General features: G+C 38.8%; 1 protein-coding gene across 2 annotated transcripts in view; it reads left to right on the top strand.

Annotated features, from left to right (window-relative positions):
- The window catches only part of LOC109844506 (mitogen-activated protein kinase kinase 2-like), a 30,421-nt gene extending 9,087 nt beyond the window's left edge, over nucleotides 1-21,334 (top strand). For both annotated transcript variants that reach the window (XM_020413560.1, XM_020413561.1), the window contains exons 6-8: nucleotides 19,141-19,346; nucleotides 20,897-20,942; nucleotides 21,045-21,334. In XM_020413560.1, coding sequence (XP_020269149.1) covers nucleotides 19,141-19,346; nucleotides 20,897-20,942; nucleotides 21,045-21,134 — 342 coding nt within the window. In that variant the 3' untranslated portion in view covers nucleotides 21,135-21,334. The remainder of the gene's footprint in view (nucleotides 1-19,140; nucleotides 19,347-20,896; nucleotides 20,943-21,044) is intronic.

Here is a 24,514-nt window from a genome sequence, read left to right as displayed (position 1 = left end):
ACAGTGCAAATAAAAAAAGATTATATATAACACACACACAGTTCAGTTACAGTGTACATAGGGTGTAAATAAGATAGTTGCACACACCTCCCTTCACCGTTGGATCTTGTTGATTGATAAGGTTAGATATCTCATAATCATGTGGGAAGAAAGTTTACTGTGTTTCCTGCTTAAAGAACTCCATTTCCTTTTTAGCCTACATGAGTTTTATTTCCCTTTTAAGTCTTTGATTTTTTTTATTAATTACTTAGGTTTGTTTCTGTTTTACATGTAACAATTTATTTAGCCATGATGCCTAATCCACATAGTCTGCTATCACACCTTCCTCAACACTATTTTCTTATTATTTTGTTTTTTTGAAAAACAATAAATTATACACACACACATATACATATAGAGAAAAACTTATGTCAACTTAAGTGGACCATTCGCCAAACTTTCTATCCATTGATGATACCTAGGAATCCATGCAAGATATGAAAAGATATATATATATATATATATATAGAGAGAGAGAGAGAGAGAGAGAGTCCATTTGCATTTCTTTCCTCTAACATTTTCTTATAATTTTATTTTTCAATTCAGTTGCTAATAACTAATTAGATTGATGTACACATTCAGTGAAATCTGAAACGTGATCCGGCATAATAAGATACAGTCCATAATACTCATGAAATAAATTAAGATAAAATCCTAAAGTGTAATTTAATAATGATAAACCTCATGGAGCTTCAGAAATAGTAGCCTCTTGCTCAGAACTACAATAAAATGTAGGTTACACAATTTCATACGCTAACATATCTACTTGTGCAATAATCTATGCATAGAACTAAAATCTTCTAACAGCTTGCAAGTTAAGTATAGTCCACCAACTCTTTAATTCCGTAGAAATAACTTTAACTTGTCCCTTGAATAGATGGATAAGCTGAAATTTTCATAACTTCTATTTGATTCTGCAAAATATGTAAATTACGTTGCAAGTTAAACATGTGTTGTATGCAAATAACTAAAAGCTCAAAAAAATAAAAAGAATCTAAGCAAACTAATACTGTGAAAATATTGTCATTATTGTTGTTATGATTAGACATCACACTTATATTGGAAGGATCCTGAAATAATATAGACAAATGAGATGATTAGTCTTCAAATGACAAAGCAAAAAGATAGTTATAAAGTGGATTATACGAGTCCAATAAAAATGACTTACCATAGCATTTTTATTTCGTTTTGGACTTAACCGGCAATTGCGGCTATCATGAGCTGCTAGGTCTTTAGACATTCTACATTTTCTTAAGCTCTTTGCGGTGTTTCTTTCTAACGTTGGCTGGATTCTAGCATTTGACATCCGACCTATAACTGTAGCCCGTTTCGGATTTTGAACAATGTCTTCACTTGTCGTATAATTTGTTCCATTCATTCTCGCTAGTCTATGTTCATTTTGAGAAGTACTTCCATTGTGACCCAAAATTTCAGTTATGGCCATATTATCTTTAATGGAGCTGAGGATTTCTCTCAATGTGTTTAGTGTCATGTAGTAACCTTCTTTGGTCATGAAGCCACCTCTGTTAGTTCTATAGCTTCAAAGCATAAATTATTGAAGCTCATGGTTAAAGAAGCTTCAACATCCTCAAAAGGTGAAACATTTATAGTGTTAAATATATTATGTGAAACGGAACAGGGGGTCTATCAGAATCGGCGATTTAAATCAAATAATGCATCGTTTCACCAAATTCCATGATCTTTGATGAGAATTAAATTCAAAACAATTAATGTGACAGATGAATTTAACAAAATTTGCATCAATAATTATGAATAATTCCAATCTCAATCAATTTAATTGCAATATTCATTATCATGCACAAGTTCTACAGTTAATATTAAATTTTAACAGTCACATGCTCAATGGCTCTCAACTTACAAATATAATTTAAACAGTGAATATATGATAAGAGTTTAGAGATGGAATACTCATGCAATTAACTAATAAAATGAGATTAACAGAAAAATAATTTGGAAAATAAATCATAACTAACCAACGGGCTGTTACTCTGCAAATGCGCTTCGGTGGGTTCGACGATTCACTATCGTGTTCGGGTGCTCGTCGATGCGGAGGAATGGGATGGTTGCAAGAAACTGACCGGAGAGAACATGGTCGACGAGTGGACGCGGGCGACATGACGATGCGGGCAACTGGAAGGCACTAATGACGGGAGGACGCGGCGTCAGACCGGAAGTCGATGTGGTGTTAGGAAGAGGCTGGTGGGGCTGCTCGGGGTGGAGGAGAGCAGGGGGGGGGTTGCGTGAAGGCGGAGAGAAGCAGGGGTAAGGGGCGGTGACTGATCGGAGTGGAGGAGAGCGGGAAAAGGCGGTTGTTGTAAGGAGGAGATCAGCAGGGGGGTGGCTTGTGAAGGTTGCAAGAGTTCGGTGGAGGGGAGGAGAAAGTGCAGGGTGCGGCGCTTGCGGAGGAGGAGAAGAAACAGGAGGGTTGACGGATCTGCTGGAGGATGGATGGATGGAATTGGGAATAAGAAATACGATTTCACACACTTAGATCTAAGGGGATAAGGAACTAGGGTTTCACACACCAAATACAAAGGAATTCTCATTTGAGGAAAAAAAACTCAATTTTTAATCATTTCTCTTCATTGCTTTTCAATGCCTCATACAACCTTATTTATAAAGAAAAACTATGTGCACATAATGTGCAATAAAAATGGAAACAAACCAAAAAAAAGATATAGTCAAATCTCTCAATAAAACCTTACCAAAATAGAAAAATCCCTCAAATCTCTCGCAATTAAAACTAAATTAGGATCTAGTCAAACTTGTCAAATCTTTCTTATTCAAAACTAAAAAAAATCAAATAAACAAATATGAAAAATTTGTTATTATTATCCTCATCAACTCATCAATATATCTTTGAGGGAGCTGAGGATTTCTCTAAATGTTTTATCTTGAAGGTGGTTAAAATATGTTTGTACAAAACACCATCAAACTCAAATAACTGGCAACTGTAATTTGCAGCAATATTCTCAGAATTGAATTTCACAACAAAAACTTCATGTTTCTCATCAATCTCCTTAACATCACATCATGTGACTCAAATACTCCATCTTTGCTTGTCAAGTTTGCCACTCTTGCAAGGCTTGCTATAAATTTCTTCTGATTTCTGAAGCATAAAGAATATTGTCCTAGTATAAAGTGAAGGATTGGTGAACGCAGTTAAAACAGCTCAGGAAATTCAACAGAAAAACTGCTAGGATGTTTGTCGTTCGAGCGCGAGTCAGCGGTTGTCGACCGGAAACGTGCACAAGGTCCAGCTGAGTTCTGAGTTGAGGCAGTCGACCGTCGCGGTCGACCGCACGGACCCTGTAATGGATTTTTATCTCGGGATTTGATTCGGTCGACCGTCGCGGTCGACCGTGAGTACCCTGTAATGATTTTCTGTTCTATCGAGTGCTGGGCGGTCAACCGCGACGAATTTGACGGTCGACCGCCAATTGGGTCTGCAGCTAGGTTTGGGTTTTCAACCCGTTTCATTTGCTGATTGTATAAAACCCTAAACGTGAATAATTAAGGTTAAGTAAGGATGTTTTGAGCAGTCTTTGAGAGGGGTTTGTTGCATCCAATTGTGGGAGATTTGTGAGAGATTTAGAGAGCTTTGTTTGAGGGTTTTTGGTGAGATTTATAACCCGATTTGTATTCTCTTGATTTTTAATAGTAAGAACACCCCCTCCTTGTCCCGTAGACGTAGACAACTTGCTAAACCACGTAAAATTTATTTGGCTTGCTGTGGTATTGGGTTTTGCTTGATTGGTTGTGATTTATCTCGTTCTTGTTCATGTGATTCGAGTTCCGCTGCGCACAACAAGTGGTATCAAAGCTTCGGATTTGGCTTGGGGCTTGTTCGAAGGATTCGCTAAAGGATTCCTATTTGAAGAGTTAGATCGACAACATGAGAGAAGCAGACACATCAGGTTCGTCTCTTACAAAGACGATACAGAGTCTGAGTATCAATAACACTAAGATTGATGTTCTGAAGTTCGACGGCAAGATCAATTTCGATTTGTGGAGGTGTCAGGTGATGGACGCGTTGGATGCACAGAATTTGAAGCAGACTCTTGAGTTATAAGAGAAATCCGCTGATATGGAGGACAAAGTTTGGAAGAAGATGAACAGTAGGGCTTGTGGAGTTATTTAGTCATGCTTGATGCCGAATCTTATTTATGATGTGATAAACGAGACGTTAACGAAAAGATTGTAGAAAACGCTCAATGAGAAGTATCTTACAAAGATCATTGAGAATCGACTTCACTTGAAAAAGATATTTTACCAGATCAAGATGAAGAGGGGAGTTTCCATTAAAGAGCATGTCAATAATTTCACGAACCTACTTTCAGATATGACCAATATGGATATCATGGTTGAGGAATGCTACTTTTGTGTTCGTTGTCGGAGGATGATTATGGTGCGTTCGTTCTCACTATGATAAATTGAAGAACTATTGTTAGCTATAATGAGGTGATCTCGGTGCTGGTGAATTATGAGTTGAGGAAGAGTAATGGTGAACCCTCCAAGAATGCATCAGGAGATGTATTAGCAGTTCGAGGTCGTAGTTCAAACCGTCGCCAAGTCAACCGTTTAAAATCTAAGAATAGAGATTGATATAAGAGTGTTGGTAGAAATTAATATTATTTTTGTAAAGAAAATAGGACAATAGAAGATTGACTGTCCAAAGTTAAAGGACAAAGCCGGGAAGAATAAGGGGAAAGCTGTACAAGCTTCAGAAGTGAATGTTACAAAAGCTGTTGATGAACATTCAGAGTCAGATTCTTTAGGCTATTTGTGTCCTACATTATCGTCAGTTTGCTATGTCGACTCTACGGAGTGGATGTTGGATTCGAGAGCTACATATCATATTTGTCTTAGGAGAGATTGGTTCTCTAGCTTTGAGAAGCTGGAAAGAAGGGATATCGTGCTTATGGGTAATGATCACGTATGTCTTATTGGTGGTATTGGTTCAGTCAGAATCAGAATGCATGACGGTGTGATTAGGGAGTTGAAAGAAGTGAGGTTCGTGCCGCAGTTAACGAATAACATCATTTCTCTAGATACATTGGAGGCAGCAGGTTATCGGGTGACCTTAGAGGATGTTACTGTGAAAGTCACAAAGGGTTCTATGATGGTGATGCGAGGTGTCAAGAAAAACAACCTATACTACTTGAAGGGCAAGACAGTTACAGGGGGTCTGACAGCTTCTATCACTACAAAGGAGGACATTACCACCTTATGACACATGAGACTAGGACACATGTGATAAGTCCTTGCAGTCATTGGCGAAACATGTACTATTGAAAGGAGCTAAGACCTGCAAGATGGAGCTGTGTGAACATTGTGTACTTGGGAAGACTAGAGTGAAGTTCGACATCGTTATTCACAACACCCAAGGTATATTGGATTATATTCACACGGATGTTTGGGGTCCTTTCAAACACATCACTTGGTGAGACTAACTATTTTGTCACTTTCATTGATGACTATTCCAGGAGGAATTGAGTATTATACCCTATGAAGTATAAATATGAGGTCCTGAATATTTTTGTGAAGTGAAAGAAGAAAATGAAGCTGCAGACAGGTAAAAAGATGAAGACTTTACGTTCAGATAACAGTGAAGAGTATAAGAGTGATCCATTTATACAGTTTTGCCGGGATCACGACATTAAGCGACACTTCATAGTTCGAGAGACACCGTAACAGAACGGGATGGTTGAGAAATTGAACCGTACCTTACTGGAGAAGGTGCGATGTATGATGACACAAAATGGATTGCCTAGATCCTTTTAGGTCGAGGCGTTAGTTTATGTGAGTCATCTCGTTAATAGATTATCTGTACTGTGATACAGGGGAAGACTCTTATTGAGCGTTGGTCTGGTTCGATAGCTAGTGACTATAAGTCGCTTCGGATATTTGGATATCCCGTTTATTATCATGTCAATGATGAAAAATTGAATCCGAGGGCGAGGAAAGCAGTCTTTGTGGGATTTAGAGAAGGTGTTAAAGGTTTCAACATATGAGATCCACAGTACAAGAAGATAATTATTAGCAGAGATGTCACATTTGATGATGCGTACATGATGAGGCCTCAAGTTTCTTAGCAGGTGGAGGAAGACCAGATTAGTAGGATATCGCAACAGGTGGAGGATGATATGACTCCACCAGCTCCAGAGAGCATTGTATCCATTGAGACTCCTACAGAGGTGACACTAGGAGAAGATAGGATGACAGCCGGGCATTTAGAGGATACAGTAGATGGTGAGACTCAGAAGCATGGTCATGTTCAGGAGTTCATTACAGCAAGTAGACCTAGAAAGGTGATTCGTCGGCCAGCTAGATATAATGATATCATGGTCACATATGCATTATCAGTGGAGGTCGTTGATGATATGGTTCCTTCTACATTCAGGGAGGCAGAGTCTAGCTCTGATTTGATCAGGTGGAGGAAAACTATGGAAGAGAAGATGTGTTTTCTTCAGAAAAACGATACTTTGGCACTTGCAAAGCTACCTAAGGGTAAAGCGGATTATTGGTTGCAAGTGGGTATATGCGAAGAAAGAAGGCTCTTTTATTGGGGATATTAGGTACACCGCCAGAGTGGTTACCAAGGGATATGTACAGCTTGAGGGTGTTGATTATAACGAGGTGTTTTCACCCGTTGTGAAGCATTCGTCGATTTAGATTTTATTGGCATTGGTGACACTGCTAGATTTGGATTTGATTCAGATAGATGTTAAGACGGCCTTTCTACACTGAGATTTAGATGAGGAGATCTACATGACATAACCCTTGGGATTTAAAGTTACAGGAAAGAAAGATTTGGTGTGCAAGCTGAAAAAGTCTCTTTATGGTTTGAAGCAATCGCCGCGATAATGGTACAAGATATTCGACAGCTTCATGATTGGCCATGTGTACACGAGGAGCCCATATGACCTATATATTTACATGCACAAGCTACAGGATGGTGAGTACACATATTTGCTATTATATGTTGATGATATGCTTATTGTTTCCAGGAATTCTTCGGCTATTCGAAAGTTAAAAAATAAGCTGTCATCCGAGTTTGAGATGAAGGATCTTGGAGAAGCTAAGAAGATATTAGGTATTGAGATCGAGAGAGACAAGATGAAGGGGAGATTGAAGCTTACACAGAGGAACTATGTTACCCGGGTACTTCATTATTAAAGTCGTACCCGTACCGGACACGTACCCGACACTTTCCTGTACCCAAACTTCATTGACACTTCTTGAATAATGCATGCATTTATTATAACACTTCTTGAATAATGCATGCATGCATTTCATTGAGATGTCGTGAAGTGGATTCTACGGTATGTTAAAGGCACCGTGGATGTTGGTTTGATTTTTTAGAAGAGTGAGAAGAATGGGCATGATTGTATTGGTTACATGGATTCAGATTATGCGGGGGATTTTGACAAGCGTCGGTCTACTTCAGGATATGTGTTTATTGGCAGGAGCATCGGTTTGTTGGAGATGTACACTTCAGTCTATAGTGGCTCTCTCTACTACAGAGACGAAGTATATGGCGGTGACTGAAGTTTTTAAGGAGGCTTTGTGGTTGTGTGGATTGTTAGAGGACTGGGGGATTGCACAATAGACCATTTGGGTATATTGTGATGGCATGTCGGTTATCTATTTGACGAAGAACCAGGTTTATTATGCACACACGAAGCATATTGATTTCAGATTCCATTTTGTTCGTGATGTTTTGGATGATGGAGACGTCATATTGGAGAAGATCCACACGAAGGAAAACCCTACGAATATGTTGATCAAAGTTGTTTCAGGTGTGAAATTTGGTCATTGTTTGAAGCTATTGAACATTCTTCAATGTTGATGGCCTTTGGAGGTCATTTGAGTGAACTACGTTCGACTTGATTCCTTGAGCAAGAGGATACGTAGGCAGTCTTTTCGATATAGCCGGTTGGATTTGTTTATTTCGATGAGGGGAGATTGTTTGAGCTCTCGTTTGGTTCCCGACTTGTTGTGGATTGAGTCCGTTGTCGTGAATTTCTTCCACTTTGTCCTGAACGTAACAAGTGTGACATTTAGATGATTTGATGTCAGCTCAGTTTTGGAAGAAATCACCGAGGTGGAGATTTGAAGGATTGGCGAACGCAGTTGAAACAACTTAGGAAATTCCACAGAAAAACTGCTAGGATGTTTGTCGGTCAACCGCGAGTCAGGGGCGGTCGATCGGAAACGTGCACAAGGTCTAGCTGAGTTCTTGAGTTGAGGCGGTTGACCGCATGGACCTTGTAATGGATTTTTGTCTCGGGATTTGATTCGGTCGATCGCCACAGTCGACCGTGAGTACCCTATAATGATTTTATGTTCTGTCGAATGCTGGGCGGTTGACCGCGACGAATTTGGCGGTCGACCGCTAATCGGGTCTGCAGCTGGGTTTGGGTTTTCAACCCGTTTCGTTTGCTAATTGTATGAAACCCTAAACCTGAATAATTAGGGTTAAACAATGACGTTTTGAGCAGTCTTTGAGAAGAGATTGTTGCATCCAATTGTGGGAGATTTGTGAGAGATCTAGAGAGCTTTGTTTGAGGGTTTTTTGTGAGATTTGTAACACTATTTGTATTCTCTTGATTTCTAATAGTAAGAACTCCCCTCTCCTTGCCCCGTGGACATAGGCAACTTGCCGAACCACGTAAAATTTGTTTGGCTTGCTGTTGGTATTGTGTTTTGCTTGACTGGTTGTGATTTATCTCGTTCTTGTTTGTGTGATTCAAGTTCCGCTGCGCACAACATAAAGACCGGCGATTTGTTCCTCCATGGTTATTGGTGTCCTCTGTTTGGGTTTGGTATGCGAAGTCTTGTAATCTTCTTCAGGTTCTTTGTCTAATTTATCTTTCAAAGCTCTTTCATTTTGATTTTTTAAGAGTGGAATTCGCAGTTCCATATTTATCAAATGACGAGTTCATTCCTTCATTGTGTTGGGTCGTGGACATGACTGCTGAAAACGAACCTCTGGTATATGTCAGAACCCTAATTTCTCGAGCTGTAAAAGTTGAAATATATGAAGAAACCCCTAATATTATTAATGAAATAACATGGGCTTATATAGGCCCCCTCCAAATACATCTTACAAATAACCCCTTAACTATTCTAATATGTTAACACTTCTCCTCAAGATGGGCGAAAAATATCCACTAAGCTCATCTTGTCACATCTTCTAACCATATCTACTGAGCTAAGTCCCTTAGTCAGACAATCTGCTGCCTGGTCTTTAGTTGAAACATGACTTAACTCCAGTAATCCACTGTCCAACTTCTCTTTGATGAAGAACCTATCGATCTCGATGTGTTTGGTTCTATCATGCTGCACTGGGTTATTAGCGATACTGATGGCTGACTTGTTATCACACCACAGCTTCATCTTTGCTCCTTGATCCAGTTTCAGCTCCACCAACATACTCTTCAACCACAACAATTCTGCGACTCCCAAGGCCATAGCTCTATACTCTGTTTTAGCTGTTGACCTCGCCACCACTGACTGCTTCTTGCTCTTCCACGAGACCAAGTTGTCTCCTATAAAGATACAGTATCCTGAGGTGGACCTCCTGTCATCAGCATAGCTAGCCCAATCTGAGTCGCAATAACCCTCGATGCTCACATGTCCGTTTTTTCTGAATATCAGCCCCTTTCCAGTGGCACTCTTCAAATATCTCAGAATCTGGTACACAGCGCCATATGACCTTTCCTCGGATCGTGCATGTAGTGACTCACCACGCTCACTGCAAAAGAGATATCAGGACGTGTGTGACTCAAATAGATTAACCTTCCCACCAGCCTCTGGTATCTGTCACGATCAACTGGTTCTTCAGCCTCAACACCTAGCTTAAACTTCTGGTCGATCGGTGTAGTTACAGGTTTGCACCCTAACATCCTTGTCTCTTTGAGAAGATCCAGTGCATACTTTCTCTGGGATAGGACGATTCCCTCCGCTCCTCGAGCTATCTCTATTCCAAGAAAGTATCGAAGCAAGCCAAGATCTTTCACCTCGAATTCCTTACCCAGTCTTACTTTGAGTTGGGCAATCTCCTTCTCATCATCTCCTGTAATAATCATATCATCCACATATACCGCCAGCATGGTAATGTGGCCTCCACTTCGTCGAAAGAACACGGTATGGTCGGTGTTGATCTGCTGGTACCCCATACCAATCATAGCCCTCCTGAATCTGTCAAACCAGGCACGAGGAGACTGCTTCAGCCCATAGAGAGACTTTTTCAATCTGCAGACCTTTCCCACTGTCTGATCTGTACCGAATCCTGGTGGTATCTCCATGTATACCTCCTCCACTAGATCTCCATGAAGAAATGTATTCTTCACATCTAGTTGATGTAGCTTCCATCCACCATTTACTGTCAGATAAATTAAGGTCCGAACAATGCTCATCTTCGCCACCGGTGCAAAAGTCTCATCATAATCGATGCCATATGTCTGACTATACCCTTTTGCCACCAGACGAGCCTTGTAGCGCTCAACTTGTCCATCTGGATTCTGCTTCACAGTGAAGACCCACTTGCACCCAACTGCTCTCTTCCCTTCTGGTAATTTTACTAGCTCCCAAGTGCGGTTTTTCTCAAGAGCTCCTAGCTCCTCATGCATAGCTGCTTTCCACTTTGGATCCTTCTTAGCAACCTGCCAATTGTTAGGTACAGTAGATGTAATGAATGCTCCATGTGTAGGATGGATATTAGAATATGATACAAACTGGGCAAGATCCCAACCATATCTATCGGGAGGATGTCCCGCATTGCTGCGAGTAGTCCTCCGTACTGACATTGGTGTGGGAGGAGTAAGGAGAGGAATGATATCACCTTGGGAGGAATCTGATGGTGGTGTAGGTGTCTCAGGAGTTGGGATAGGCGTTGACAAGGGACCTGGCACTAGTGGCACTGTAGGTACTGTTTCCGTAATTTGCTTCCCCTTCCTACTATAGGTAAGTAGCTCCCTCTGAGCCGTGGGCCTAACACCTCTTGTCTTCTTATCATCTTCTTCTTTATTCTCCTGCTCCTCCTCAATCAATTCTTCTTCCCAAGGAATCGTTAGAGAAATTGATTTTTCCACATTATTCTCTACATTATTTATCTGCCTCTCACCATTCTCCCCTTCTCGCCTCATACTTCCAGTATTGGGCGAGTCACCAACGGATGAGGGTACCTTCTATGTGTAATATGGCTTAAATTCACGAAAGTACACATCCATGCTCACGAACAGCCTCTTCTCCACCGGGCTCCAGCAAACATATCCATTTTGAGTAGCAGAATATCCCATAAAAATACACTTTACCGCTCTAGGGGCAAGCTTCCCGACGGATGGTCTGTTATCCTTCACAAAACACACATAGCCAAATACCTTCAGTGGAAGAATCCCACCATTATCTCCTTTCAATGTCTTACACGGAGACTTCCAATCCAGTACTCTCGAGGGCATTCTGTTGATCAGCGCCGCTGCAGTCAACACTGCTTGCCCCCACAATGTTTCTGGGACATTCATGGAGATCATCATACTTCTAGCAACCTCTAAAAGATGTCTGTTTTTCCTTTCCACTACCCCATTCTGAGCTGGTGTGTATGGACATGTAGTCTGGTGTTGTATTCCCTGAGATGACAAGTATTCTCCAAACACTCTGTTGGTGTACTCTGTCCCATTAGCAGATCTTAATATCTTCACCACTGCTCCATATTGAGTCTGAACATTCATATGAAAGTTTTGAAAGCAGCCAAACACTTCACTCTTATTCTTCATCAGGTATAACCAAGTAACGCGAGAGAAGCAATCAATGAAGGTAACAAAATACTTGTATCCATTCATAGAACTTGTAGAACAAGGCCCCCACACATCTGAATGTATCATATCAAATGCATGAGAACTTCTATGATCAGAACTAACATAAGAGCTTCTAGTAAGCTTTCCCAACTTACATGCATCACACACAATTTTCTCTTTATTTACTTTCTCAAATAAAGATGGATACAACCTACTTAAAACACCGAAAGAAGTATGTCCTAAGCTTTGGTGATGAAGCATCAACACACTCTCAGCACTCATCTCAGATCCTACTCCTGCTCTTTCTACCATTGACACAAACGCTGAATCTAGCCCTTCACGATCCAGATACCACAATCCATTACGCCATGTGTCAGTCCTAAGTCTCTGTCCTGTCCTCTTCTCCTGGAAAATTATATTGGGAATATCAAAAGAAACAATACATTTTAGTTGGAGGATGATAGAACTAATGGACAAAAGATTGACTGGAAAGGAAGGAGCATGCAAAACATTGGACAAAGTTACAGAACCAGTACAATCGACTGTACCCTTACCAACCACCGGCTGAAATGTATCATCAGCTGTTTGAATACTATCAGGCGATGCTAAGTGAGTATATGATGAGAACTCACTAGCATTACCTGTCACATGGCGAGACGCACCAGAGTCGACTATCCACTCTGATGATCTGTCGGGAGACATAGAAGCAAGAGCATGTATGCCATCAGTACCTTTGATCGGATGAGCATAGGTAGCAGTGTTGCCTCTGACGAAGAACGAAGTGGATGCCTCCGCAGTTCCACTCCTCAAGTCTCCATTCCCTGCTACTTGCTGTTTTTTCCTGAGTATCGTGAGGAGAGCACGATCCTCCTCTGTAAAGACCACCTCAGCTTCTTCTTCTTCTGTTACCGTCAGATTCGCCCGATTCCCTGCTCCTCTTCCACCTCGTCGACCCCCACGGCCACGACCACGACCTCCGAACTGTCCACGTCCACCCGAATCTCCTTCCTTGGGTGGCTTGGTGCAAGCATGCCTTAGATGATCCACCGCACCGTAGTTGTAGCACTGTCGGGTCTCTCCCCTAAATCCAGTGTTACTAGAGGCTGTCAGTGCTGACTTCACCACAGGAAGTCCACCTGTCCCCGCCTGCAGCCGAATGCGAGTCTCCTCCTGGATCATAGCAGAGACAGCCTCCTCAAGCGTGGGAATCTTCGGCTGAGCTAGGAGCAATGCAATTCGCTGAGCGAACTCTGATGTCAATCCCTTGAGAAACACCATAGTCCTCTCCTGTAGAAAGGCCTCCCGCTCTTTACATCCCGGGTCCTTGCAGCTAGCCCGGGGAGAGAAATGATATTCATTTAATATCACTCTTAGGTTCCTTATTCTACGAGACGGTCGAACACCACTACTCCGTAGCATAACATTTATCTCTGTACCATCCGCTCCGCTCTCTCCCTGGACTGTGGCGTCGATCTCTCCTTTAATACTGGAATAGCGCCTCAGGTTATTCACCACTCATCTATAATGTTCCTCAAGATTACTCAACTTCTCCAGCACATGCCTTCACCTTCTCAATGGCCCATCCACTCGTGCCAGTGCTGATTCTGTCGGACCTAACGAGTTGAGAAGCCAGATGTACACCAACAATATGAAGTGAACTTCCACCTCATCTCCTTCCCTTCCGAGTCCTCCTCCGGCTTTCTGTCCACCAATCTCCTGTCAGTAAGGTCCCCTCCAGGTTCCTCCCTGCAAGGTGTATCTCAGCCGGCTGGACCAGCTCAGGTTACGTACTGGCGGTGCCATCAAGGACTGTCAAGATCGATGGTCGGAAGGCTCCAGATTTCTTCGATGGGTTTTGTCGCGCTCTCACCAGCCGACAACTTCATTAACTTCATTCAAAGTTGACACCTCCGCAGGGTTCAACTTCTTGATGAATCTCCTCCATCGAACAGGTTTGGCAGACGGCCAACACCTGGTCACACTTCTCCTTCCGACCCCTTGTTGTGTATCGCAGCAGATGAAAATTTCGGGCAGCACTTGCTTCGTTCTGGCACACACACGAAATTACAAAGTAGGAATCGCGGAAATCACAAATTCTCGTTATTTCTCAATTGAAAGAGAAATCAAAGAATCCGAAAAACAGTTATATATCTCATCGATGTGAGATATATTACTTACTTGCCACTAGATCAAATCAGTTACGAGGACCTGAGTCGATAAGGGAAAACCCATGCCAAAACTCTAGGTACCGACATGGCGCAGCAAGGGCGCAGAGCAAAGGTGGTGGTGGGGCGGGGGTTCGGTAAGCAAGCGAAGGGAAGGGATTTCGGGCGAGGGGTAATGGGGTTAATTATTTGAAGGAGTTGTTGGTCCAAAGAAAGAAACAAGAGAGGGAGGGGGTTTTAGCGGCGGCCGAGACCACACAGAGGGATTGCCGGCGGATCTTTCGCCTGGAAAACAGAGGAGAAGGCGGGAGGTTTCGTCGACCGGTTTGAACAGTTGGGGAAGGGGGTCCGGAGGGGCTGATCAGAGAGCAGAGCTTCGTTTCGGGGTGGTCTCGAATCAGTCGATTCGTTGCGTTTTTGAGGAGGTCGGAGGGGGCTGATCAGATGGTGTTTGGATCGAAAAAAAACAGAGAGAAGTGGTTGGGGGTTCGTTACGGGGCCATTTCTGCATCGCAAACACAGGGGAGAACGCGATTGGAGCAACGGCTTAGAGGGAGATGGACGCGGGCAAGGGAAAGGGGAAGGGGACGGCAGACAGGAAAGGGGGGGAACGGCCGGCGGCTAGGGTTAGCTCTGATACCAAGTTGAAATATATGAAGAAACCCCTAATATTATTAATGAAATAACATGGGCTTATATAGGCCCCTACAAATACATCTTACAAATAACCCCTTAACTATTCTAATATGTCAACAGTAAATAATGATGCCAACTACTCGTTCGTTTGTAGGTTATACTTTTGAAGTAGAGAATCCCGCTCCTTCTGAAAATTAGGCGTCAATTTACATTTGTAAATTAATTCATTAAATTCTGCATGAAACTTATCATATGCCATACACAACAATAGTTTTTCTGGAATTTTTTTTCATTATGTGCCACATGCATAGCCTATGTGTTCATTGAGGAAACACCTTTGATATTGCTGCAACAATAGCTCTATCCTAACCAGTTATGATGATTCCTGGTCGAGGCCCATGCATTGCTTGCAACCATGAAGTGAATAACCAAGTAAGCTTTCTTCAGTCTCATTAGCTATCAATGACCTTCCAAGTAATATTGGTTGTCTCTGATGATTCACTCCTGCAAATGGAGCGAATGGCAAGGAGGATCCATTTGTCTTGTATGTAGCATCAAGAACTACAACCTCACTGAAGTAACCATATGACATTCTAGCTTTTGCATCTATCCATAAAATATGACTTAATCTATTTTCATCATCCACTTTGTAAACAAAGAAAAATGTTGCGGAGTTTTTCTACAGCTCCTTAAAGTGGTCGAGAACAAATTGGGGGATCAACCTCTCGTTCATCATGTAATTTTTCACCATTTGTGAATCAACATTGGCTCCACCAGATTGCTCTTTCAGTAAAGCTGATACGTTACTTGGTTTCATACCACTATCTTGATAAAAATATATCATTTTTTAAATTGTCTCGTGTAAACTTTTGTGACCTGATCTTTCCTACCTTTGATGGTGTATGTTATAAGTGAAAAATGATCAGAGAGTCTGCCTCTTTCATTCATTAACATGAATTTATATAGGAGTACATATGGGTAATAGGCTAATGGGTTAATGGGCCCTGACCCGAAAACCCAAATACTAATTCTAACACTTCTCCTAAAGCTGGAGCATATATATCAACCATGCCCAGCTTGTTATATAGAATGGAAAACACCTTAGGTGATGTAGTTTTAGTGAGAATGTCAGCTAACTATTCTGAAGATGGAGTGAACTGAAGAGAGATCACTTTCTTTTCCCAAGCATCTCTAACAAAATTATAATCAACTTCAATGTGCTTAGTTCTCTCATGAAATATTGTATTCTTTGCAATATTGATAGCGGACTGGTTATCACAATGCATGGACATAGGTCCAGGCTGAGTAAAACTAAGCTCTGTCAACAGCTTCTACAACCATATCATCTCACATGCAGTGTGAGCCATAGCTCTGTATTCTGCATCTGCACTAGATCGAGAAACATCTTGTTTCTTGCTCCTCCAAGTAACCAGATTTCCTCTAATAAAGGTGCAAAATCCAGAAATAGACTTCCTATCTCCTATGTCTCCCACATACCCAGCATCAGAAAAGGCAGAGATGTGTAAATGTCCATGTTTCTTATACAATAATCCTTTTCCAAGACAGCTTTTAACATAAGCTAAAATCCTCAGAGCAGCAGTCCAGTGAACTCTCTGTGTGTGCGCGCATGTGTGCGTGTGAGAGAGAGTAGAGTTAGAATACACATGGGGTGTAACTAACTTTGTTACGCGTGCACGCACACACATTCACACCTATAAAAGTGCACTTTTACCTACCAATATTAATGATCCACACTGTTCATTGTTATCAACATGTCATCAAGTGTAAGTGGATAAAAATCATGTGGTAATTTTCTATCCTATAATTCAAGCAATTCAAAATAACCGACATCTTAGACCGTTATAAATTGCTCATTTCTAGAAATATTGACGCTGTGATTTTTATATCTCCATGTAGTTTTGAGTGCATAAATCACAATGTTAGTTACACCATATGTGTATTGTAACACACACATATATACATATACATGTGTGTGTTTTCCTAAGGTGACACTTTAGGTTTAATATAAGGAAGCACCTCTTAATGTATGGATTAGAGTATTTTGACGGATTATCTGCTCTGTTCATATGATCTAAATATCTCAAACCATCTATAAAACAAAATCATAATATTTCAATACTTCCGTCACATATTTTCCATTGTCTCTTTAGTTTTATTCTTGTAAAACCATTAATTTTACAATCACTTGATGCATAAGTAACTATAACACGATTTACCTAATTTTTTGTTATATACAATTCAAAACATATAAATCGAAATGAACGGAGTGGGTCAAATAAATTGATTCCATATAACGTAGTTTCGGGGGGAGAGAGAGAGAGAGATGAGTTACTATCCATTTAAGTGGATAGGAGCATTTGTCCACCCAATTTTATACCCGTTGGATAAGTTTGATAGATTAAGATCAAACTAGATGATGTGTCATGTATTAATTAGAGGATAGCAAGGGGAAAAAAGGCTGATAGAAAAAGGGGAAAAAAGGCTGATAGAAAAAATAAAGAAGGCTGAAGGCTGAAGGAAAATTGTCATGCTGTCCGTCCCTACTCTGGGAAGTCAAGTACACACTTATTTCTTTCATCTTAACCGCGGAAAAGATGAAGCAAGTGGTAAAGATCTCCATGTTTTCCTTCTATTTTTCTTCTTTTTGTGTTTAATTTTTTTCCTATAGTGCCCTCTAATTAATACATGCCACATCATCTAGTGAGATTTTAATATATCAACCTGATTCAATGGCTATAAAATTATATGGACGAGTGTTCCACTTAAGTTAAGTGGATATGAGCCCTTGTCCATCCAACTTTTTAACAGTTGGATGGACTTATGATCAAAATAAGATATGATGAGTTGGCAACTCATAATTGGAGGTAGGAAAATATATAGTAAAACAACTATCTTAAGGGGTTGTTTGTTTGCTAAAAAAAAAGAGAAATGGGGCTTTTGAAATCTAACAACAGGGCCACGTCAATTTTTATTTCTACTCATTTCCATTTCCAACGTTTGGTTCGTTGAGTGATTTAAAGAAATGGAGGTGTGAAATGTGCTGCCACGTCAGAATGTGTAGAAAACTCATTTCAGACCCAAAGTGAGTGAAAATGGGTGAGAAATGTATTTAATGAGTAATAAAATATTGTCTCACTCATCTTTTCGAGACCCGAAGTGACTAAAGTGGCTGAAATGAGACAGATTTCTTGATTTTTGGATGTTGAAACAAATCCAAGAAATGGAAAACAATGCTTTTCAGCCTATGATTTAATGGTGAAACAAACCAAATAAATCAAATATGAGAAACCCTCTTAAATGTTCTGAAATGGTTTTCATTATGGTTTTGTGTTTTCTTTTTTTTTATGGCAATGTACCAAACAGGCTCTAAAAGGAAATAGAAAAGATCCTTTTCTTGTTTTCTCCTTTCCTCATAAACAGCTGGCATCCCTCCTCCTTGTCCTCAAGCGACCCCTCCCCTCCTCTGCAATCATGGCGAGCACCACCCCTTCTCCTTGCCTTTAAAAAAATGGAACAAACACGTTATGAGGATGTTAGAATAATGGATCGGGACCTGTTTGTTCGATTATCAAAATCTCTAACAATAATAATCTATACATCTTGAATTTTTTATAGTTCCAAAGATTAAAGGCTCTTTATTCTGATTTTACACTTTTTCCTGAATGAATGCTAAAATTTAAGTAAATATGTGAACTGTGCAGCTCACGTTTTATTACTTATGGTTTTCCCCTAAAAGCACCATTGATTCACATTATTTTTCTATATTACCCAGAACTTAAAAACAACACTTAGATTCAGATTGGCTTTCTTGTTGATCCAAAGCACATCAATATTAGCAAAGAACAAGGTGGATAGGAAGGCACTAGCTGTGAAGCACCATACTGTGATACTGCGTTCGTGGTTAGCAAGAGGAGCTCGCTATATTGTCCTCCCTTCAATTAGGGCTCATATCCACTTAAGTGGATTGTAGCTGCTGGCTCACTCTCTCTCTATCTCCTCTCTCGTTCTCTCTCTCGTCTCTCTCTCGTCTCGTTTCTGCTCTCTCTCTCTCTTCCTCTCTCTCTTCTCTCTCTCTCTCTTCTCTCTGCTCTATATATATATATATAATATATATATATATATATTATAATATATATATAATATACCACTAACCCCTCCCGCCCAGAAAACATGTCTGTACGTATGTAGGTAGGTACGTACGTACGTACATATGTATCTATGTATATATGTGTGTGTACTACATGTGTGTGTGTGTGTGTCGCAACCAAATAAGGTAGCTAATCAACGGCACATGGCTTAAATCCATGGCCAGCAATATTCGAACTAGGGTTGGCTCTGGTACCATGTGAAAGTCTCTCAAACCATTATATCAAAACTCCAAAATTATGATAAGACTTGTGGATTATAGTTTCATATTCTAAGTACTTTTTATTGATGTTGACTGTTTGTTTTAATAGCCAGAACGTATAAGTGGAAACAGACATGGCTATTCAAGTGATATTTGGAGCTTGGGTTTAGTTATGCTGGAATGTGCAACCGGTCAGTTCCCATATCCTCCTGTCGATAGCTTTTATGAACTTTTGGAAGCAGTTGTTGATCAGCCAGCACCTCGAGCCCCTTCGGACCAGTTCTCGGAGGAGTTCTGCTCATTTATCTCCACATGGTAAATATGGATATAAATCATATTTATTTGATTAATTGGACATAAACGCCTTGTACTATTGAGGGTTTAGGCACTTGTACCCTCCGAAATATTTTTATTAACACTTACATCTCATCTCAGAAGGTGTTACTTTTTTTGGCCATCAATTAAGATGGTAATCTAGTATTCTTTCCAATTAAACTGATGACAAAAAAGACAGTTTATCATCACGTGATTCCCTCTTGGTACTGTAGCCTAACAGGAGAAATAATGTCTTCTGAGTTTCTAGGGACTAAGTGCTAATAAAGTAGTTTGGGGTTATTAGTGACTTTATACCCATAGTATCAGGAGCCTATATGCAATTATCCCCATATTATTTCCTTTAAATGATTCAACGTTTCTTCTTTGCCTTTAATATAACAAAACTACGTCAACGATTCACCTTTTTCTGTAAATTAAAAGTTAAATTACGATTGTATGTATCCAATGTTCATGGCATGAAAAGCTTAATTTTTTTTAAATATGTAAGTTTGATAGATCTGTTGATCAGATTTGTGTTGGAACTAAATTATCATGTTTTTACTAATCATTAACCAAGGTGGCAGCAAATTTATTCAGGGCATTTTGAATTTTTAAAGATTTTTCACAGCACCACAATTTGAATGAGTGATTCATAAAAGTAACAAGGATGCTATGGAAGAAGTACATAAGTAATAACCAATTACATAGGTGAGCAATGAAAGAGAGGAAAATGAAACTATTTCCATTATGCTTGCATAGCTCTCACTCACTCATTCTTTTTCAAAACATCTGTAGCTAATAGTGCATTATTCTTTAGGGTTAATTGTAGATAGACCCTCTGTAGTTCTATTGTTGCAGATAGACCCCTAAATGAACTTCTTTGACCCTTTTACCCTCAGAGGACCTTCTGAGGGTAAAAGAGTCAAAAAAAATCACACAGGAGATCTATCTGCAATTTGGCAATAAGACAGGGGATCTATTCGCAAAAATAGAACTATAGGGGGTCTATCCGCTATTGGGCAATAGTGTATGGGTCTATCCTTAGTTAACCATGTTCTTTATTCTTTTTACAGTAACCTTTTTTTTCACTGTCACATCTCCCCCTATCTAGGGATAATGCTATAGGACTTCTCTGCCATATCAATAGCTGAAATGTTGTAGTAATCACAGACTTAGATTTTTTTTAAGCTATCATAATTACTTTGCTAACATCTTTCATTTACTTGATTCCGCAGCATACAGAAATTTTTTTGGTCAATGAAAAGATTTTATTCATTCACCAAATAGAGAGTTTTATGTACATCAAGAATCTCATTTTAACATATGAGACATCAAAACTGAAACAAAGCTCTAAAGCATTACCTCTACATATAGAACTTTACAAAGAGAGTAATCATTCTCTATTTTCATCTAATAAAGGCATATTTAGATTTGTAGACAATATATCCATCTTAATATCCTTTACCAAATGATCCAAACTTCTTCATTTTTGTTGAAAACAGCATACAGAAATTACTTTGCTAACATCTTTCATTTACTTGATTCCGCAGCATACAGAAGAAGCCAGAGGATAGACATTCGGCACTGTTACTCTTGGTAAGAACAGAAAACATTACACATACTGTTTACTATCTCCATTATGCAACAGGGCACCGTCTCTCTTGTTTCTAGTCAGGTAATTTTCATCATTTTGTTCAGGAACATCCATTCTTGCACATGTACGATGATCTCCATGTCGATCTCTCATCATATTTCACTGTTGCTCGTGCTCCGTTGGCTACTTTCTGAGTAATGTTGGTACATCTAGTTCAAGTTAGAAATGTATACCCTCAAGATTCTATTCAACAAGTTCAAGTTCACTTGTGTACGTGTGACTGAACTATCCATTCATTTTATGGCAACAAACAAGGACTTCATCCTAAAGTTTTGATATTGTCTATATAATCTGTCTTTTTTTCCTTTTTTAATATTATCATTCCTGATATTCAGCTCTATCGACATGATAATATACCAAGTATGTCCTTCATTCATTCTTTTTTATTCTACTAGTCGTTATTTCTTCAACAATATGAAGAGTACATTCACGTCGGAGGACTAACTTCTAATCGCTAGATATTTGTCTTTGCCTCAAAAATAATCCTCAAACTTGAGCATAAGTTTGGAGCTTGGCATGGTGAAAGAGATTCAATATCAGCACAATTCAAATCTCACCAACACGTTCAAAGAGGATTCCAAAATTATATCCTTACATGAGCCTAGGTTTTGTCACGTGATAAGGTCAAAACAACTTGCAAAGGCATGTTGACCACAACTGAGTTTTGTAGCCAGATCTACTGTACAATATTCTAAGCATTCTACGGCTAACCCAGTTGTATGTATGATCTTCTTATCTCTCTTTATTGATAGAAGATTGACTTTCAGAAGGTAACAGTGTTGCGAAAACGAAAAGAGTAGGACGCATAATGCATATTTATTTAATGCTATTACTCCATTTCATGCTTAGGGGATACTTCAACATGACCATTCACTATAATTATCATCTAATTTCCTTTACATCTTAAAATGATAGATCTAAAAAATGATCAATTATAAAACACTACTTAATATTTGGAATGTTATAGCAGTAGCCCGATTTCAAGTCTTCGACATGAAAAGAGTAATCAGATCTTCATTATGAATTCTCAAACCACTTTGTTCATGTTTCGTTAGGACCTTTTAACTTCCACCTGAAACTCTCTAAGGGGGGTTAGTCACCTAGAACTTAAAATTAGAACTGGGGTAATCTGTGGGATAAAATTTTAAGGTGTTAGTCACATAGAACTAAACCTAGAACAAAATTTTAAGGTGTTAGTCACATAAAACTAAAACTAGAATAAAATTTTACAGTGTTAGTCAAGCAGAACTTTAACAAAACTAGAATTGGGATAATTGTACAAAATTATCCCACTTTTTTTATTTTTCTATACAAAAATGAGAGTTCTAGTCTCTCAAATTATTCCAAGTTTTAGCTTGGAACTATGTGGTAAAAAACTAAAACTCGTATTTATTTTGTTATTTTTTATTTTTTTCTTTACTTATTTCCTATTATGATTATCACCATCATTAAACCATCATCATAATAATAATTATCAATATCTTATAGTCTAACCAAAAGTTATTTAATAGTAACAAACATTCTTGTAAGCAATTATTAATTAATAATAGTAAGTTTAAAATACATAAATAGTATTTATATTTATATCTTCAAAATGCATAAATATATACTTCATGATTATAAAAATTTATCCCACGTTATTTTATCAAAATATCCTGCTTTACAAAATTGTTCCTAGTTATCCCACTAAAATATCCCACTAGTGAAATATTATTCCACTTTAACAATTATCCCATTTTGCATGAAAATTATCCCAGATACACAGCACAAAAACAAAAAAGAAGAAAACTTCCATCAAGACCATCACCCAATTTACTTCATATCAAACTAATAAGCGAGAAAATAAATTACTTCAACTACACATTCCACAAACCTAATTTAAAATTAACATAATACAATTCTAATGCCAAAAAAAAAATTTCATAAACTTTCATCTATCCACCATTTCTCAATCTCAACTCCGGCCCTTTCTCTTCTTGGAGTCCTCCCTCGCCACAATCTTAAACTTCCCCGTCAATTGTTGCTGCATCAAAGGAAATAAAAATAAAAATAGAAACAGACCAAAATGTCAACTAAATGAATCAAAAGATTTATGTTAATTGCAGATACTCCCTTTAGACTATTCTATTGTAGTTCTCATATGCTCTGAATTTTAGACATCATTTTTCCGTCTAAACGGAAAGGTATAGTAACTCAAATTTTTGTCCTCGATTTAGTGAGGAATTTAATTTCTTTTCAAGTTAATTTATGGAGCAAAGTAATAACATATTGTCAAATGATCCCCTGCGACATACAAGAAAAATAATTCTGTACGGCGTTTAGAGCATCTCCAACCATAAAACCCAAAATAGTGTAGTTTTTACACCTAGTTGATGTAGTTTTTACACCAAATCATTATTCCATCTCCAACCCATTACACCAAATGTTACACCAAAAAGAATATTCCTTTTATTATTCTTATCTTTTAACATTTTTATCTATTTAAAATATTCCTTCTATTGTTGAATTTTATTTTAATAATTATTTTATACTCTAATTTCATTATAATAGTTAATATAAAATAACATATATTATTAATACAAATATAAATAACAAAAGAAAAAAAAAGTTTTTCTGTATTTCTTCTTATAAAAAACCTTCCATTTCAAGTTTTTACAAAAAAAAATATAATAATAATAATGCGCCATCGCTACACCATTTCTGGCGCAACACTGTAGCGGCCCGCTATTTTAGCAGAGCCGATGCCGCTCGGTTGGAGTGAGGACCGGACGCTAACTTGGTGTTTTAGCGTCCGGTTGGAGAAGCCCTTAGAGAGTACAATGGTATAGAACACAAAATATCAAGAAAATCAATTAAAATTTGAGTTAACTGCAAATACAAGCTCTAAATTATTTTCCTTACTGGAATTTATATTCTCGGCCTGTTTGTTTCGCAAAAAAATACAGAAAGTGGGGAAAAGTGGGGGAAAAGAAAATATTTTTTGACGTTTTCCTCCACTTTCAGAGGTTTGGTTCGTCAAAGCTATAAAAGAAAATAGAGGAAAGTATGAGTTGTCACTATATTATTGGTTGATGTGAGTAATTTTTGATGTTTTCCTCCACTTTCCTTGTTTAGATTTTTTTCTTGTGTTTGGTTCATTCTTAAAAGTTGGGGAAAATTGACGTTTTCCTCCACTTTCAGAGGTTTGGTTCGTCAAAGCTATAAAAGAAAATAGAGGAAAGTATGAGTTGTCACTATATTATTGGTTGATGTGAGTAATTTTTGATGTTTTCCTCCACTTTCATTGTTTAGATTTTTTTTTGTTTGGTTCATTCTTAAAAGTTGGGGAAAAAAAATAAGATGAGATGAGATGAGATGTGTTGTCACCATATTATTGGATGATGAGATGAGATGAGTTTTCCTCCACTATCCTTGTTTTTTTGGAGGAAAGTGATGGAAGAAAATTTTAATGAGATGTGATGAGTTGTCACCATATTATTAGATGATGTAAGTAATTTTTAAAGATGATAGAAAA

This window comes from Asparagus officinalis, chromosome 6 (assembly GCF_001876935.1).
Source record: "Asparagus officinalis chromosome 6, Aspof.V1, whole genome shotgun sequence".
Classification (NCBI taxonomy): domain Eukaryota; kingdom Viridiplantae; phylum Streptophyta; class Magnoliopsida; order Asparagales; family Asparagaceae; genus Asparagus; species Asparagus officinalis.
Note: the sequence above shows the minus strand (reverse complement) of the source record. Positions and strands in the feature narration are given on the sequence as shown.